The following is an 18913-nucleotide window of genomic DNA, read 5'->3' as shown; positions in this document are numbered from 1 at the left end:
TCACATCTGTCATCATAATCCCTGTGTGCTCATTCACCGCCCCCTCTAGACTCCTAACCACTGGCTTTCCCTGACTGTACAATTTAGCACATATTTTGTTAAGCCTTACGTAGATTACTTCCACAATAAAACCATGAAACTATTGCTGCTTGGGGATCACATCTAATAGACACAAAACCCATCATGATGGTAGTCACAAATCCCTAAATAGGTTAAAATTAAAAGAAAGGTGGAGAAATGGGCTCACAAAGAATGAAAGGGAGCACACACTTCTAGAGGAAAATAATTAGGATGAAAGAGGCTGTGGTTGGACAGTTAAAAAATGATCCCCACTGCTGTTCAGAACTGGTTTTTAACTGTTCAGAGATCACTTAATGCCTCTGAAGAGTTTAAAACATAAGGACTCTTTTCATAGAAAGATACAGACAAAAATACTTTGGAAAATACGTTAGTGGTCTTCCGTATTCTGCTTCGGCTTCCCCAATCTCCCTACACTTAAGAAAATTAACAAGACCTGACCCTCAGGTTATTTCAGGAGAAATAAAATGGTTTTGGAGAACACTATAAAAAACATCCATCTTAATTTTTCCATCCATTGTAACTAGGTTGATAAACTATAGTTTAGGTAACCAGAGGTGAATTTAAGTCAAATTCTGGTAATACCATGAATTCTCACAACAGGCAGGAAGGCAGAGAGGCCCAAGAGTATAAACCTCAATTCCAACAAAATTTGGAATCACTGTTTCTGTAACACACAAAGTACGTGATATTAGTTCCTTGAAAACCAGGGTTTCATGATCAGGTAAGAGTGAAAACAGTAGGTAAAGGAAGTTAGCCAGGGGTCTCTTCATAGGCCTTCTCGGTTTTTAATACGCCAACACCGAATCTCTGCGAAGAAAAAATGCTATATATAGCATATATATTTGGCAATGAATTCCCAAAGCATTTCCCAGAACCGGTATTCTAAGACTTCATTTTGGGAAGCACCGTTCTACAACAGTTTAAAAATCATCCATTAAACAAATTTCTGTAACAATAAATACAGGGTCATTCCAAAGGTGCTTTAAAACTATACATTTGAGCTTTTTAGGCCGTAAAAATTATTCTTAAGAAAGGATTGCCTCTAGGTGGAAAGTTCATTTAAATGGGGCATAAAAATCTAAATACCGATCTTTTTTAATGTGGAAAAAAGCAGATGCATATTAAATCACCAGAGACCTTTTAAAAAAGATCTAAATCCAAGTACCATCCTAGACCAACTGAATACAACTCTGGGGGCCTAGAGGTGGGGGGATGGGAGGATGGCCTCCACTGCCCCCCCCCCCCCCGACACCAACAGGGCACAGGAGTACTGATCACTGTTTTAACAATGTCCAGATGATTCCAATGTGCAGTGGGGCAGAGTGCACTAAAAGTAAAAGTCCAATGAAACTTAACACAGAAAAAAGAAAAAAAAGCTGCTGGTAATGGTTCCACATGTTAAAGAAAATAAAAATTTTTTCTTTAGACAAACCTCCAAGTGATGAATGAATACTCATGTTCAGACTCAAGCAAAATAGTCTATAGTGTATATACAAAGATATAAAAATGCCTAATAAATCCTGAATCCCGTTAATGGACTTTTAATTCTTATAGGTATAATATTCCCTTTTTTTGGTATGTCAATTAACCCCTTGTGGATAATACAGGCTGGAGATGCATGTTCCAGTCAATCATCACATACAGAAATGAACTAAAATTACTTAATCTTTTAGAAACAAAATCAAGGATTCACAAACTATGGCATTTTATTTCAGAGCCTTTGCTTACATTTGTACAATATATTACATAATTCTTCATTGTTTGCAGATCCTAATATATACTTTATAGCTTTTATTCTATAAGCTTTTTCTTCAACGTTTTGCTGTCAACAAATCTTTACAGTCCTGTACAAATTTGAATAACTTGAAACCATTTTCAACAAAATTAGTTACTGTAAGCACACACTACAAGACTGAAAATGCTTTTCTTAGAAAAGTTGAATGTAAAGGATTCTGACACGTTAGCATCTACAACAAAACGCTTCGAAATTCTCACATGTCGTATTGCCAGAAAACAAATAAAACATGCCAGCCCCATCCAAAAAAAGTACACAGAACTACAATTAAAACGGTAAAACAGTCTGTACAGTAAAGTACTGTGTATTAACAGTGCCAGGTATTAAATAGCTTGAATGAACACATCCGCAATATACAAATGTCTTACAAAGGTGTAGAATTAAATACAAGTGCCAAACAGAACAGAGATTGGAATCATACAACATAAAGTCAATACAAGTGAAAACAAGTTTGCGTTCATTTTGGATTTTATACAAGGCATTTAATTTTATAGGCCTACCACCCCGATTAGCTATTTATACTTAAAATAACAACCATCCTTCTGAGACAGTTCATATCAACAACCTGGAACCATACTAATACAGTTTACTTGTTCCTGAAGTCCTCTTGTTGTAGCTCATAATAAAATAAGCAATACAAATGAATTATCTGTATTTAAGGAAAAAGAAACATTTACAAGAAAACACAAAAATATAACTGTTATAATTCATTATGAATAAATATACACTTTGAACTGGCTAAGTACAATCTTTATACATTGTTTAAGATTTAATACAGTTTATTAGCCATTTTCTTTTTTCACACAATGTATTATATCAAAATTAAAAAAAAATACTGATTTATAGAAAAATGGCAAAGTACAGTAGTTCCATTCCAATTTGAAGGGGCATGAAAAGCCACTGCAAGACCTTTTAGCCTAATTCAAACCTGTAAACATGTTCAGTCTTTTTTTAAAGAGAATCTTCAATATTTGGTTACCAGGATTGATGTCTAATATCCTGTTAACTGCAGGTTTGGAATTTATTACATGTGCTTGACTTATACAATTAAAGCCACCCTAAGGTGACTTGCTTTAAAAAACAATTAGCTCGTACAAATGAAAATAGGTTCGTATTTTTTCATAAATAAATGGAAAAATATCAAATGTTCCAGCTTTAACAAAATACAAGGGAATACATATACAGTAAGTTATCTTGACATGTTCCGGCCCACCTAACAATTATGCTTACTGTATTGTCTCTACAGGCAGTGAAAAGCCTCCATTTGCCACAGTGGAAGGCCTTCAAGTTACCAGACACACAATTCCCAGACAAGTTGGAAACAATTATTGCTTGAGGAAAAGCAGTTCATTGTACTTTTTCTTCATAAAAAAAGTGCACTTAAGTGCCAAGTCAGCTTGTCAAGAAACAATTTTTAAATATAAAATAGTGCTTGTCTGATTTTTTTTTTTGTGCCACTGTGCAGTATAAAAAAAGACGTGGCCCTCAACAGCCATTAAGTGCAAAGTGCTTTAGCAAGTCCTGCTGTCACCTGCACTCAACTGACATTCCATTTTGTGATGCGCTGGACATTGACGGTTCAGCTAACGTTAACATAACAGCAGCTGTTATGGAACTGGATGAAGGGGAAGAAGAGGATGAGGACGTAGCAGCACCTGAAGAAAGGGGAAACCAAACCAAAGGCTTAATAAACGTACATACGACAACAGAGAGAAAGAAAACACCAGCCCCGTAAGCTAAAAGCCTGTCGTAGTCTCTGAAATCACTCAAGCCTGCAAGAGCAGTCCGAAGGTCACAATGCCATGATGTAAAGAAAGGAAAAACCAGTGTACCTCAAGTAGCTCTAGACAGTCCTGAAATACAGAGTTAAGGAAAAGGGACAGATCAGGGAATGCCGCTCCCACACACATCATATTAGGAAAAAACCACTTGTGCACCCAGTCTATTAAGACACGGAAATAAAACCAAGAATCGACTTTGCAACAGTGAGACAAACATCAAAAAGAACTTTGAAGCCAATAAGAAAAAGTGGTAATCCACCCAAAAATCTTTTCCTTCCTCCTAGTTCCTGCATCTTTCTGTGTTTAGAGTTTCTTACAAATTTAAATGGTGATGAGAGTGATTCTTAGTGTTGGAACAAAAGGGTCCACAGCTTGACTACTGCTTTTTCCTGCACTTCGCATACAAAGCAAATGACACATCCGTTAGTTTCTTCAGGGAAATTCTCTCATTGTTATAAATCAATATTTTTTAAAGTTTATTTCTTTTTGAGAGAGAGAGAGAGAAAGAGAGCGAGCGAGCCCATGGAAGCACAGTGGGGAGGGGCAGAGAGAGCGAGAGTGAGACAGAATCAGAAGCAGACTCCAGGCTCCAAGCTGTCAGCACAGAGCCCGATGTGGGACTCAATCTCACAAACCGTGTGAGATCATGACCTAAGCTGAAGTATAAAATGCTTAGCCAAATGAACTACCCGGGTCCCCCTATAAATCAATATTTGAAAAATGAAATGTTTTAAGGAATACATGCACAAGGTAAAAGAAATTCCTTCAGTATAGGAATATAAAGTGGAAAAGCAAATCTCTGCCTCATGAAAACCCTCGTAAGTCCTCCAAATTTCACTTCCCTGTTGTTACCAGTTGCTTCAGTCTTCAAAACTCTAGTAGAGGTGCTGGCAAATTACTGCCCCAAGGCCAAATCTGGCCCACCTGTTGTTTGTTTGGCATAAAAAAGGTGATTTTATTAAAAGCACTGGGACAGGCCCATGGGCAGAAAGAGCTGCCTCAACTGTTTCTGATAAGAAAAATTTATTGGAAGGGTGCCTGGCTGGCTCAGTTGTCAGAGTGTGTGGCTCTTGATCTCGGGGTTGTGACTTCAAGTCCCACACTGGGTGCAGAGATTACTTAAATAAACTATATATATATATAAAATTTATTGAAACACAGCCACGCCCATTTGTTTACCTCCTGCCTATGGTAGATTTTACACCTACAATGGCAGGGTCAAATGTTCTAAGGAGGCCCCTTGGCCCACAAAGGCCAAAATATTTATTAACTGTCTCTACAGAAAATGTTCCAATCCCTGTTCTAGAGGAATGTCCTCTCCAGCCTCTAGAGATAGGATATGCAAATTTAACATGTGTAGCTATAACTTTACTTTGAAAATGTAAGTAGAAGCACCACAGGATAGTGTTTGACTTTTGATTTTTTATTTTTTTAATTTATTTATTTTTTTATTTTTTATTTTTAATATGAAATTTACTGTCAAAGAGACAGAGCACGCAGGCAGGGGAGGCGCAGAGAAAGAGGGAGACACAGAATCCAAAGCAGGCCGAGGCTCTGAGCTGTCAGCACAGAGCCTGATGCAGGGCTTGAACTCGAAAACCATGAGATCATGACCTGAGCCAAAGTCAGACACTTAAGTGACTGAGCCACCCAGCCACCCCTCTTGATTATTTTTTTTAACACTTAACAACTTACCTTAGGAGACTGTTCCATACTGGTACATATATACATCTACCTCTTTTTCTTTTCAAAGTTGAATAGTATTCCATTATATTTATGAACTTTAACTTATTTAATTCTAGTGTCTTCCTGTTGCTAACAACAATATAATAAATATTTTGAGCGTTACAAATAAAATTTTAAATGTCTACTTCTTTTTATTCCATGCAATGTATCACTTGATAATACAATTTAAATAATTTCTATCTGTTATTATAAATATTACCATGACAAACTTCTTTATCATCACATATTTCTCCTTGGGACCTATTCTTAGAACCGGAATTAGCTAGTTCTCCAAATACATAGTCAAACTGTTTTCCATAATAATTGTGCCAATGCTTCCAGCAATGCATAAAATATGAATTTCACCGTATTTTCCTAGCACTGGTTTCAATTATACTTTTTTTTTTTTTTTTTTGGCTAGGAATAGTACCCTATTTGATTTGCATTTCTTTGAACAGCTGAGATAGTCATTTTCCACTGATATTTAGTATTTAGGAACTGACTTTTACTGCTAACTCCCCAGGGAAGGCATCCATTTATAAGAATCACTTGCTACAGAGAACCTATGGTGACCACACATACAAACACCGTTTCAGAGGAGCTGTTTCTGGGTAGACATCTTACTACATGAAAACACTCTAACAAGGCTTAGGCGATGGAAGAATAAGGAGCGCTGGCACAAGAATTTAAATAGTATGCTTATAGTTGATTTTTAATTATTTTTAAATGGTTACGTATCAGGGGAGGGGCGCCTAGGCAGCTGCTCAGTCGATTAAGCATCGGACTCTTGATTTCAGCTCAGGTTATGATCTCATGGTTCGCAGGATCGAGCCCCGCACTGGGCTCTGTGCTGATAGTGTGGAGCCTACATGGGAATCGCTTTCCCTCTCTCTCTCTGCCCCTCCCCTGCTTGTGTGTGCATTCTCTCTCAAGATAAACTTAAAAAAAATGGTTACCTATCAAATAAAACCCTGCTCCCCTTCCTTTGACAGAATGCTTCTGTATATACTTTCTATATATTAACACTTAATTTCTTTTTTTTTTTTTAATTTTTTTTTTTTAACATTTATTTATTTTTGAGACAGAGAGAGACAGAGCATGAACAGGGGAGGGGCAGAGAGGGAGGGAGACACAGAATCCGAAACAGGCTCCAGGCTCTGAGCCGTCAGCACAGAGCCCGACGCGGGGCTCGAACTCCCGGACTGTGAGATCGTGACCTGAGCTGAAGTCGGACGCTTAACCGACCGAGCCACCCAGGCGCCCCAACACTTAATTTCTTTTCGAATCACTCCATGACCCAGACTTTCAGTCTCTCCACAAATTAAAAAGCCTAGACAAAGGTGGAGAGGTATAGGACTTATCACAACCACAGAAAAGGGAACGAAGAACATTCTTCTGAAGAAAAAGAAAATGAAAACCAAGGTGCTTTGATTTTCGTCAGAGAATGGGAGCAGTGGAAACAGAGGACGGTCGGGGAGGCATAATCATAAGCTTGCAATGACTTTGTCCCCCCACCCCCGCCCCTAGGGTCCCCTTTCTCTGTTCCCTTCATAGCAAACGTGAGATTTTTCCTAGAGAGTCACCATCTCTACTTCCTTGCCTCCCCCTCTCTTCTGAATCAGCTTTAGACCAGCTTCTGCACCTCCACAGCTCACAGTACATGCTCTCAAAAAGGCCACCGATGATTCCAGCATGGCCCAGCCACTGACCGCTTTGCTGGCCTTTCAGCAGCATTTGGCACAGATGACCACCGGCCTCCTCAACTCTTGGCCACCTTCATCGGTTTTCTTCATTCAAGGCTACTCCTCACGTCTTGCTAGTCTTCTCCCTCTCAGCCCTACTTGTAAAAGCTGGCTTGCCCCAGCTCTCCTTCTTTTGTACCCACATTTGTCTTCTAGGTGATCTACTCAAGTATTGGGGCTTAACAAACCGCTTACAGTTAACTACTGTATTATGGCCAGGCAATGACTTAAAAATTTGCTCTCTGGTCCTGCCTTCCCGCTGAGCTACACGCTTACGTACCCCACTGTCTACCTGGCATCCCACTTGGATGCCTACTAGGCATTTCAAAAAGTAACATGGCGAAAACAAAACGTCTGATCCTGTGTTCCTCAACCCACAATGTTACCTTTTCTAGGTCCTCCTCGGTTTCCAAAGTCAGCACCAAGTAGCCATTTGTTCCTGCTGGAAACCTACAAATCATCTCAATTCCTCTTTGCTCCACCCACACCATATCCATCAGCAAGCGCTATGAACACGGACTGCTCTCCATCTTCCCTGCAAGTACCCCAGTCAAGGCACTGTCGCCCGCTCCCCAGAGCCACTGCGATGGGCTTCCTAATCGACACTGCTTCCTTCTACCCCTGCCCCTCTAGAGTCTGCTTTCTACACAGCAGACAGTGATCTTTAAGTACTATGAATAGACCATGTCATTTCCCTGTTTAAAACTTTGAAACAGGGGCGTCTGGGTGGCGCAGTCGGTTAAGCGTCCGACTTCAGCCAGGTCACGATCTCGCGGTCCGTGAGTTCGAGCCCCGCGTCGGGCTCTGGGCTGATGGCTCGGAGCCTGGAGCCTGTTTCCGATTCTGTGTCTCCCTCTCTCTCTGCCCCTCCCCCGTTCATGCTCTGTCTCTCTCTGTCCCAAAAATAAAATAAAATAAAATTAAATTAAAAAAAAAAAAAAAAAAAAAAAAAAAACAACTTTGAAACAGCTCTCTGTCTCACTTAGAATAAAATCTCCACCCCTCATCCTTGCCTATAAGGCCCCACAGGAGTCGGCCTCTGCCTACCTAGCTGATGTTTCCACTGCTTTCACCACAATGATTTTCTTCCTGCTTCCGAAAGGCACCAAATGTATTCCCTCATAGCAGATGTTCTCACCCTGGGGTGATTTTGCACCCTAGAGGATACCTGAAAAATGTCTCGAGACATTTTTGGTTGTCACAACTGTAGGTTGCTGCTGGCATCCAGTGGGTAGAGGCCAGCGATGCTGCTAAGCATCCTGCGGTGCACAGACCTCTCCCCGCCCCCCCCCCCCCCCCCCCCCCCCCCCCCCCGTCAGCAAAGACTTACCCGGCCCCAAAATGTCAAAAGTTCCAATACTGTTTTCTCTGCCCAGGACTCTTTTAGGGACCGAGCACCGTGTCTCCCCCAATTTCTATGCTGAAGCCCTAACTTCCAATGTGACAGTATTTGGAGATAAGCAATACGTTTCCTGTTGTTTAAGACCCCAGTCGTGGTACTTCGTTATGGCAGCCCTGGCAGACTAAGAGAACTCTTTTCCCCCAGATTTAACTTCTCTCGCTTCCTCTGGTCATTCAGGTCTCAATGAACATGTCCTGATCATTTGTAACCTAACACAACCCATCCAATCTCTGCCTTAACATTACTCTCTTCACAGTGCTGTTCGCTATCTGAAATCTTATTTGTTTTGTTTCGTTTTTTAAAGCAGACTATCTATAAACTCCATGAAAGTGAACATTGTGACCTGTGACTTGAGATCATTTTTTCTTTAAATTCTTCCCCATTTTATAGATGAGGAAAGTAAGGCAGAGCGATTAAAGAACTTGCCCGAAGACCCAGACATAAACTCACATGAATCTAACTGTGGGGTCATAAACTGCTGGCTTAAGTAAAGGAAGGTTAACACTTACTTTCTCTCTCTTTCTTCTTTAAACGCTTTCTCCTCCGATCAATGGAAGCTACTTCAGATTTTAATGACAGATAATGTTTTCTGATTTCCTGAAGTTTCTCTTGAAGAATTGTGATGCGTTCAGCACTTGTCATATTTTCCAAGTCCGCTGTGAATTTAAAACTTTCATCAGTATGTAGTATGGTTGTAGAAAAATGTCAAGACAGATAAACTAAAACCAAGGCTTGTGAGCATTTGTTTCCCTGAGATTTTTTTTTCTAGCTAGAACATGAGAAGCTATGCCTACATAAGGGCGCCTGGCTGGCTCAGTTAGTGGAGCACGTTGAGTCTTGATCTCATGGTTGTAGGCTCTAGCCCCACACTGGGTTTAGAGATTACTTAAAAATAAAATCTTTAGGGGTGTCAGGGCGGTTCAGTGGGTTAAGCCTCTGACTCTTGATTTCAGCTCAGGTTATGATCCCAGAGTCATGGATCAGCCCCGAGTCAGGGTCCATGCTGAGTGTGGAACCTGCTTCAGATATTCATTCATTCTCTTTCATTCTCTCTCTCTTTCTCTTCCCTCCCTCCCTCCCTCTCCCCTACATGCATGCTGTCTCTCTCCCTCTCTCAAAAATGTAAATAAATAAATAAAATAGGGGCGCCTGGGTGGCTCAGTCGGTTAAGTGTCCAACTCTGGCTCAGGTCATGATCTCAGTTTGTGGGTTCAAGCCCCAAGTTGGGCTCTGTGCTAACAGCTCAGAGTCTGGAGCCCACTTAGGAGTCTGTGTCTCCCTCTCTCTCTGCCCCTCCCCTGCTTGTACTCTCTCTCTCAAAAATAAATAAACATTAAATAAATAAATACACACATACATACATACACACATACATACATACATAAAATAATCTTTTAAAAAAAGGTATGCCTATATATGCCAGGTACATAATACATGCATGTTATCTGTTGAATGTATGCGTGTGTAGAATTAAAAACCTTATAACCTAAACATGCATGCTAAAAATTCCTCATTCATATACAGTATCACCACAATGTATCACTAAAACTTATACTTGGAAAGACACCAAAATGTTAAAATTGAATATATTTTTGAATGTCAGGACTGTGGATAAATTTTTCTCTTTTGGCCTCTTTTTGTTCTTTCTTTAGATTTTTATGAGTATGTGTAATGTGTGGTTGTTTGGGGGTTTTTTGAGTATATATAACTTTTAAGTTGTAGGAAAATTTTTAAAAGCTCTAAAGAGCAGTTTTCAATTTCCTAAGAATATCTCCGTGTGTGAGAAACGCTGGGATAATCTTTTTTCGAAAAGTGTTTATTACGGAGATTTCTCACATAAACAAAAGTATAGAGAATATAGAATAATGGAGTCCCATATACCACCACCCAGCTTCAGTGATTAGCAATTATGGCAAATCTTGTCTTATTTATACCCCATCTACTCCCACCCCCAAGACTAGGTTATTTTAAAGCAAATTTCTAATATCATATCATAAATATCTACTCAATGTTGGCATCTGCCTGAATTGCCTTAAAATTTTTCTGTTAGCAATTTGTTTATTCAAATCAAGATCCAAATATGCTCTCGACACTACAACTGGTCATGATGTCTCAAGTTTGGTTACAGCCTCTTTTTCAGAGGGATTAGCCTCAAAATTACTAGGCTGAAGCCTCTTCCTCTTACTAGGTGTCACTTACACATCTGAAAACTCCATTTGTAAACTTTGGGTAGTCGATTACTGGGTTCCTTGAGATCAGGATCCTTGTCACCATTCTTTCCACATTTTCCCGGGGACTGTGTCCTGGCCGGAGATTTGGTACTGTGAGACTTCATTCCAGTAGAAACTGATTTGACTGACTGAGTCTTCGTTACACTTTCCCCAGCAGAAAGTTCTTCACTATCACTACTGTTTGCTGAAATAAAAGTAGAAAGAAAAGCGTGAGTAAACAGAAAAGTAACAAAAAATTTGTCACAGACTTTAGTGAAAAATTAATTTTAAAATTAACTGCATGACTTTATTACTCAAATAAATACCTTGCTTTATAGACCCTGCCTAGAAACCTGGAAAATTGTCATGTATAAATACAGTAGCATCTCAGTTTAGGAAAACAAAACCAAAACCAAAAAATGCTTCTTACCTGAATTGCCAATAATAATTTTTTTAAAAAAACATTCAAACTAATCTTCCGTTATACCTGGTAGACTATCAAATGTATCATAATTATAGATTTCAATGGCTTTTTATTCTATTAGATTACTATATATAAAATAGAATACAGCATCTTTTTAAGTGACTCATTGTAGCAACTTAATTTTCACATTTTGGGTTGTATACAGAACCCAGGTACATGTAACACTTTTTCTACTCCTCTGGCCACAAGCAAACAATGAAAGATAATCATGAAATTCCTTAAAAAAACTTCTTTGGGAATGAACTCTAAACTTTGATGTGTACAATGATTTTTTTCCTTAAGTAACTCCTACGTCGTAGCTTGTGGACTAAAATAAACCATCAGTTATACTCTGGTAAATATATTCACTATGAAGATTTCACAAATCTGCAAAATAATTATGTTACAACTGCCTTTGCTGATTAAAGCCTCGGTACTGGAACAGAAAGGCTTAACCTTGACTGTTTAACCATGTGAATGAGTAGATGATGGGATTGATATTTCCATGGATTACCTTTCTGGATACAAAGTATTATCTTAGATTCCATGAGTTAGTTCAACTTTACTAAATTTTTCTCAGAGAATGGCTTCCTCATTCTGATTTATCAAGCCTTAAGCCCAATAATTAAAATGGGAGAATACAATTAACTGTTACTGCTACAGAACAGTGTTTGAATACAATTAAATATACCCACTATACCGCTAAATTATAGGAATACATTAACTGACTCGTTGAAGAGGAGCCCTCCTAGGATCTGTCATTAAATGGTAAAGTCTTGAAGACAAAAACATCACTGTGTAGTAACACTTTAAATATCCTGTTGGTTATTCCAAATAATTGGTGATCAATTTGGCATGTATTGATTGATTCTTCATCTACTAACAGCTACCCCAAAAAAGGCACAGTCGGGCTCTCAAAGCCTGACAAGTATTCTAGATAGGAAAGGTAGACAGCAACTCCTCCCACTGTGGTGTTTTGAGAATGAAGAAACTCCACCACTCCTTTACACACATCTCGAAAGGATCCCCCCCAATCCCCCCACTGCTGCTCTGGAAGCCCTGGCAACTGCTAGCTAAGCCACCCAAGGCTTGGCCCCGCTCTGATGCAGTGGTCTGCCTCAGCCCGGCTTTCACGGCCTTGCTGAGCACAGCCGCCCGGGGCCCCGAGGGACGCCATATTCACCGCCTGGAAGTCATATGGGCTCAGCAGAACCTCGGGGAGCTGGCCGCATAACCCTTTTCTGCACTGAAGTGCAGCCAAGCCGGCCGATAGCAAAGGTCAGGCAGTGGAGGTGGCAGGAGTCTCCTGGAAGAGCAGCAGGAGGTCAGTGTGGGGCACCTGAAAAAAAATTCTTTACATATTTTCTGCTTCTCACTTTGTCTACAAAAGAGAGATTAAATGTGCAGCTCTCAGGAGAAATACAGTATATAAATTCCTGCTGGTCAACAAACAGAGCCATTACTAAAGTTCAATCTTTAGTACTGCTTCTAGCTGCTCTTGGGACACAGAGTTTGGGGCACGAACGACAAAAGTAACAGACTGGACTTGTTGGAGGTACAGCTCTAAGGCTACCTGGATTGTTCTCTTCCAGTCTGATTTTGCCTTGAAGAATTACAAAGCAATCAATTTCACTGTAATAAAAATAATATATAATTGAAGCATTTTCAATTATATGTGATACATACAATGGCAATTGGAAAAACCGTGGGACATAAAACTAACAAAGATGTTGAGTTTACATTACACTGGCTATTATTTTCAAAAGGATTACCTGGTCATTCATCAGCAATCAATACCACTGCTGAATAACACCAGACTGCTTAATCCTAGAGTTTACCTAGGATCAGAAGACTTCTGTGTGATTTTTTTGACGGTAGAGACAAAAATCAAAATCTTTAACTATCCCATATCCTGAATGCCCCTTTCTTAATGGGGGGGGGGGGGGGGGGGGGGAGGGGTGGGGGGGGGGGGAGGGGAAACATATCCGCCATTATTTTTATACATAAATAATTAGAGGTTTCACACTTACTGCCTTTTCCCTTTTTTTTGTTGTTTACCACTGCTGCTTTATGGCTTCGCTTCTGCTTTTTTGATGAACTTCCTCCTCCCTGAGATTCTTTCCCTCTTTTCTGACCTGTACAGGCTACGATGGAAAAGAAATGATTAAGTAACACAAAATAAAATCAAGCTTTCCTAGGTATAAATTAATCTCACATTTTAGAAGCATAGAACAATTCTCAAACTATGCATGTTCTTTATGAGCTTTACAAATTATCATAGAATTACTATAATTTTTAGAATGAATTTTCATTAATTGAATTATTACACATAATAAAAGAGTTTTAAAAAAGCAAATAAAGTATGCACATCCTTCTTAGAAAAATCAGATACAAACTAAAAATAGTTCTCAATATAGAACTGGGAGTTTATGAGTCTAGTAACTCCAAAAACAGGTAAATGATGAAAATAAAAACTGAAATTTGCGAAAATTCAATAGAACCAAAATATTAAGATTTAGTCACAAATGAAAACATTAATGATATAGCTTACAGTGATATTAACAACTTTAAAATATCATCATATTAATGGGATAAATTTTAGTAGTAATTCACACTTAGCTGTTTTACCAATTTATTTCTTTTAACAGTAACTTCACTGCCAGGGCACTGGTTAACACATATACCATTTATAAATCCAGCATAATGATCCTATGAAACGTTTCACCTTCTTGGTAGGAAATTATCCCGAAACTTCATAAATGTCTTCCTTTTCTTCAAGGACTAGCCCACATCCTACATCTTCACTAAGACTTTCCATGACCGGCCAGGCTTCATGGCTTGACAACTACTCCAAGCTATAGTTTCAGTACATTTTTCTCTATACTATTAACTTGGTCCACAGCATCTACTGTGTTTCTATGTATTTCTAATTATATATATATCGTCTACCAGACTATCTTTTCCGGAGATTAATAAAGTCCTGTTTCTATTCAGTACAATGAAATACTATACTGTATACTACTATAGTATTAAAATACTATAATGACATGATACAGATGTGATAAAAATTATGGCATGTTTGCTACAAAAAATATTTCTTAGTCCTGTTACCAACGATAATATCAGTCGAGTATATAAGACATGGCTTCCTTGGTCAAAAACGGAATAGGCCATTAACTGTTTTGTTTGCAACTTCTAGACTGTTTTTTAATTACATCTTAGCAATAACTTCTTCTAAAGCTATTTTAATATAACAACTTAAATAAAACACAAAGAAGGTGATGAAGATAATGACTATATTGAAGCACAGAATCTTAAAAATAATTGTCAGGTTTCTCCCTAAAAGAGTTTTAATTCTGAAGCTTTCAGCTGCAAGAAATAAAGAGTAATGGAAACCACTGGATGTAAGTAAGTAAATGTAAGCCAACTGGAGGGAAATCCTAAATCTAAATTGTAAAATTTACATTTTTACTTTTGACACAATGTGAATTCTCTGGTATCAGGAGACAAATTTCTTAAAATAAGGCCATATGAAATAAATGCTTAAGAATTTCTTTCTTTTAAAAAAAAAATTTTTTTTTTAACGTTTATTCGTTTTTGAGAGACATAGACAGAGACAGAGACAGAGCGAGCATGAGCAGGAGAGGAGCACAGAGAGAGGGAGACACAGAATCTGAAGCAGGCTCCAGGCTCTGAGCTGTCAGCACAGAGCCTGACACGGGGCTCGAACCCACGAACTGCGAGATCATGACCTGAGCCGAAGTCGGACGCTCAACCGACTGAGCCACCCAGGCGCCCCAAGAATTTATTTCTAAAGAGAGATCAATTCTCTCTTTGCTCTGGTATAGCAGATGGTCTCTGTTACCCTAAATTTGGGAGTATTTCTTCTAAAGTTTCTTTTTGTTTTTAATTTATTTTGAGAGAGAGAGAGAAAGAGAGAGAGAGAGAGAGAGAGAGAGAGAGAGAGAATATCCCATGACTCACGAACCATGAGATCATGACCTGAGCCAAGACTAAGAGTTGGACGCTTAACCGACTGAGCCACCCAGGCGCCCCAGGAGTATTTCTTAAGTTGCATTCTTTTCAACCTAGTCAAGATTAAGATTCAAAAGGGCAATGCTAACCTGCTTCTATCAGAAGCTACTGTATCTCTTTTTTATGGCACGCATACTGTAGCTGTATGTGTGAATGTGAAAAACCAAAGAAGATCCCAATTGCACTGCAATTATATCTTTTACTTAATATTTATTTTTTAAAAAGAAATGTTTTAAGTCAAGATTTGTGTGACAATGTTCCATCAATTGTATCTCACTAAAGCTGGAAAAAGAAAAAAAGGAAAAAAAAATTTGTGTGAGAAAATTAGGAATTAACCCACCTGATCTGTATCACATCTCTTTAAGCTTAGCTAAAAATCTCAAACTAGCATAATAAAAACCGGTATGTTACGTAAAGTACACATCCTATCTTTACAGCGAAAAAGTAGGTTTCAAAGCCAACTGTCAGCGTATATTCTATTCATCTAAAGACACCTGAATGAAGTGGTCTGTAAGAAGAATGAAGACACACGAATAGCTATGGCAAAATCAAAGGGCACCAATACTTTTAAAAGTACTAATTTGGGTTTCCACTTTTAACAACTTCACGGAAAATCAAAAAAGTATTACTGGAGGGTAACATACACATTGCTCCTTCGATTTGGAAGCTATGCATCTAAGAAAGCATCAAATTCCTTTACAAACTCACACAAGTTAGTCAGGCTTGAAAATCAGTTTGACACGGTTGTCTGAGGAAAGCAGTGCCTGGACAGTTGGTTGCTCCAAACCCCTACATACAGTATTTGGTTAAGGGTGGAGGGGTCTGTCAACAAATCAAAATGTTTGTGAGAAAACGCACATCGGTTACAATTGCGAAAACAACGTTACAGATATATATTGAAGCTGCTCATGCCACATAGTCAACCAGCGTATAAGGAATCTTCAAAAAGGTGTGGATTTGGGCCTGGGTGCGTGCCCAGCACGGGCTCTGGTCCCCTGGGGATGTCACGGACAGCTCACGCACGGGACGGTAAGTCCCCCCCAAGCTTTTCAGCGCATTCGCTATCCATTACTCAAAGCACCCTGCCAATTTCCATTTTTACCGCGTTCACACAAGGACTTCACTTCTGCGCCTCGTGCTCTAACGAGCGCTACCGCGAAGCCCTTGGAAACGTCAGAAGGTTCTACACTACGCCAACGGACACGGCTCGGCCCTCACCTCTGTCCGGGTGCTCTGGTTCCGGCTGATTGCTGCCGCTGGAGCTCACGCTGGCGTCAAAGCCTGCCGGCGAGCTGGTCCCTTCCGACTGGAGGTCCTGCAGCTCCCCCGCGACACTGTCCACCTCAATTGTGCTATCGGTCTCACTCTTGATACTGCGAACCTCTTCTTGGTTCGGGGCCAGCGGCTCCGACACGGTCACCGAAGACTGCTGCCGACCGGCTTCCGTTACAGTGACCGAGGAAGGCGACTCGGGGGTGGTAGGGGGGGTGTTGAGCACGGAGTTGCTGCCGCTGCTGGGAAATTCCGCTTTTTTGTCGGTGACCTCCGCCGGCTTCTCCTCGGCGGGCTTACTGTCGGTGCCAGCCGGCGGCGGTGTTTCCAGCTCGGCGCTGGGGGGGCAGCCCTCCTCCTCGGCCACCGGCTGCAACGAGCCCTCTGCGGACGCCTCCTCGGGGGCGGGATGGGGCGGGGAGGCTGCAGCCTCAGTGTCCGAGTCTGAAAAGAGCTCCTTCAGAGTCTTCTTCGGCCACTGTCCCTGAATGCTCGACCACACGTCTTTCCGATCTTTAGCTCTGCTGTTCTGAAGTCTCTCATCAGAGTTATTTAAAAGTTTTATCCTTTTTTCTGCCACTTCTGAAAATCCTGAATAGAAACCGGTTGTCCGTAGAGATTTTCGCTTTTCCTCCAAACCGTTGTATTTCTTTGTTGGCGTCATCTTTGTTTTTGATTTTTCGTCCTCCTCTTCATCCGAAGAGCTGTTGCTGCTGTTCTCTATGCAAAGCGATTCTTTGCTCTTGGCCTTCTCTTCCTTTTTGCCAGGCGATCCAGTTTTCAAACACTCCTCTGTAGTGCAATACCTTCTTTTACCACGTTTGACTTGAGGCTTTGAAGACTTCTCTGCACTGTCCTTCTTACTGTCTTTTCTCTTTTTTGTGATTTCATCGTCTTCTTCATAATCCGTATCTTCAGATAATCCTTCCATATCTTTTCTTAATCTTTCTGGAGATTTTGACACCGCTTTGGAGATCACCGAATCTGCATGGACTTTGTTGTCTTCTAGCAAAGATGAACTGTTCTGTTCCTCTTTTGCAATAAGATCGTTTCTGGTATGGGTCAAATGATCGATCTTCGATTCCTCTTTGCCACTGTGGTCTCTGTCTTGAGCACCTGTCTCATCCTCCTGCTCACTGTCGTCAGCAGAACTTTCAGAAGCTAGAAAAGAAGAAACACCGGTGAGTATGATAAGGACACCAGCAGTGTCTTCCCTGTGCACGGCCCTCTCTCTCTATATTAGCCCCTATGTTTACAGTCCTCTTGGATTGCTAGGTGTCATCGTTATTTTGCAGGTGACGAAACTAAGTTTTGGAGATTTAAGACACTCACACAACGATGGTAATTTTTTTTAAGGTAGGCTTCATGCCCAGCATGAGTTGGAACTCATGACCCTGAGATCGAGACGTTAGCTGAGATCAAGGGTCTGACGCTTAACTGACTGAGGCTCCCAGGTGCCCCATGATGGTAATGTTGTGTACTGTGACCGTGGTTGTAGTTACACCACCATATATTTTTGCCAAAACACATCAAATGGTAAGCGTAAAAGTTGTGAATTTTATTGTTTGTAGGTTATACCTCAATAAAGCGGATTATGAAAAAGAAACTCCTCCAAATTTATGAGTAGAAAATAACTGCAGTCAGGATGGAATCCCGGGTTATTCTAACTTCAAAGTCTGTATATGAAATTGTAAGCTTCATTTTCAATGTAGCAATGATTAGGCAAAGATTTGTGAACAATGAATTTCCAAATTGTTTTTTGTCTTTTTTTTTTTTTTTTTTTTTTTTTTTAAGAGAGAGAGAGCATGAGCGGGGGATGGGGCAGAGGGAAAGAGAATCTCAAGCAGGCTCCACACCCAGCACAGAGCCCAAGGCGGGGCTCGATCCTATGACCCTGAGATCGGGACCTTAGCCAAAATCAAGAGTTGAATGTTTGACTGAGCCACCCAGGTGCCCTGTTTTCTACAATGTTTTGAAGAGTAGACCCAATTAACTTAAGTAACTGATACATTACATAAAAATATTTACAGAATTGATTTCTTGAAAGTACATTTCAGTAAATGGATTCAACTAAGTATAAAAAGTAATTGCCTTTATCGTGATTTTAATAAAACATTTACTGTGAAACTGCTACATGCCAGATACTTTGGTACGCTTTGCATAGACTGTCTGACTCAGTCTCACAAAAACCCTATGAGGGGTATATTATTATTAACCCCATTTTATAGTTTAGGAGACTAGGATGTAGAGAGGTTAAACCACTCCAAAGAGCTAGTAAAAGTAAAGAAGAAACAGAAACCTAAGTCATTTGCCTCCTGAATTTATAATTGTGGCTACAATGCTACCTATGTTCTTTAGCTAAGTTTGCTACAAGTAAAAAAGAACAGACACAAGGTAGTTAAAAACT

General features: G+C 39.9%; 1 protein-coding gene across 4 annotated transcripts in view; it reads right to left on the bottom strand.

Annotated features, from left to right (window-relative positions):
* Positions 1 to 1762: 1762 nt before the first annotated feature.
* The window catches only part of ARID4B (AT-rich interaction domain 4B), a 152813-nt gene continuing 135662 nt past the window's right edge, over positions 1763 to 18913 (bottom strand). For 2 of the 4 annotated variants that reach the window (XM_049644967.1, XM_049644968.1), the window contains 5 exons: positions 16453 to 17667; positions 13230 to 13343; positions 10726 to 10941; positions 9036 to 9182; positions 1763 to 3531 (listed from right to left, as the gene is read on the bottom strand). In XM_049644967.1, coding sequence (XP_049500924.1) covers positions 3404 to 3531; positions 9036 to 9182; positions 10726 to 10941; positions 13230 to 13343; positions 16453 to 17667 — 1820 coding nt within the window. In that variant the 3' untranslated portion in view covers positions 1763 to 3403. Of the gene's footprint in view, positions 3532 to 9035; positions 9183 to 10725; positions 10942 to 12382; positions 12539 to 13229; positions 13344 to 15942; positions 16057 to 16452; positions 17668 to 18913 lie in introns of those variants that run through there. The other 2 variants (XR_007460679.1, XM_049644969.1) reach the window with 2 other exon arrangements.

Source organism: Panthera uncia, chromosome D2 (genome assembly GCF_023721935.1).
Source record: "Panthera uncia isolate 11264 chromosome D2, Puncia_PCG_1.0, whole genome shotgun sequence".
NCBI lineage: Eukaryota > Metazoa > Chordata > Mammalia > Carnivora > Felidae > Panthera > Panthera uncia.
This window is presented reverse-complemented; position numbering and strand designations above follow the sequence as displayed.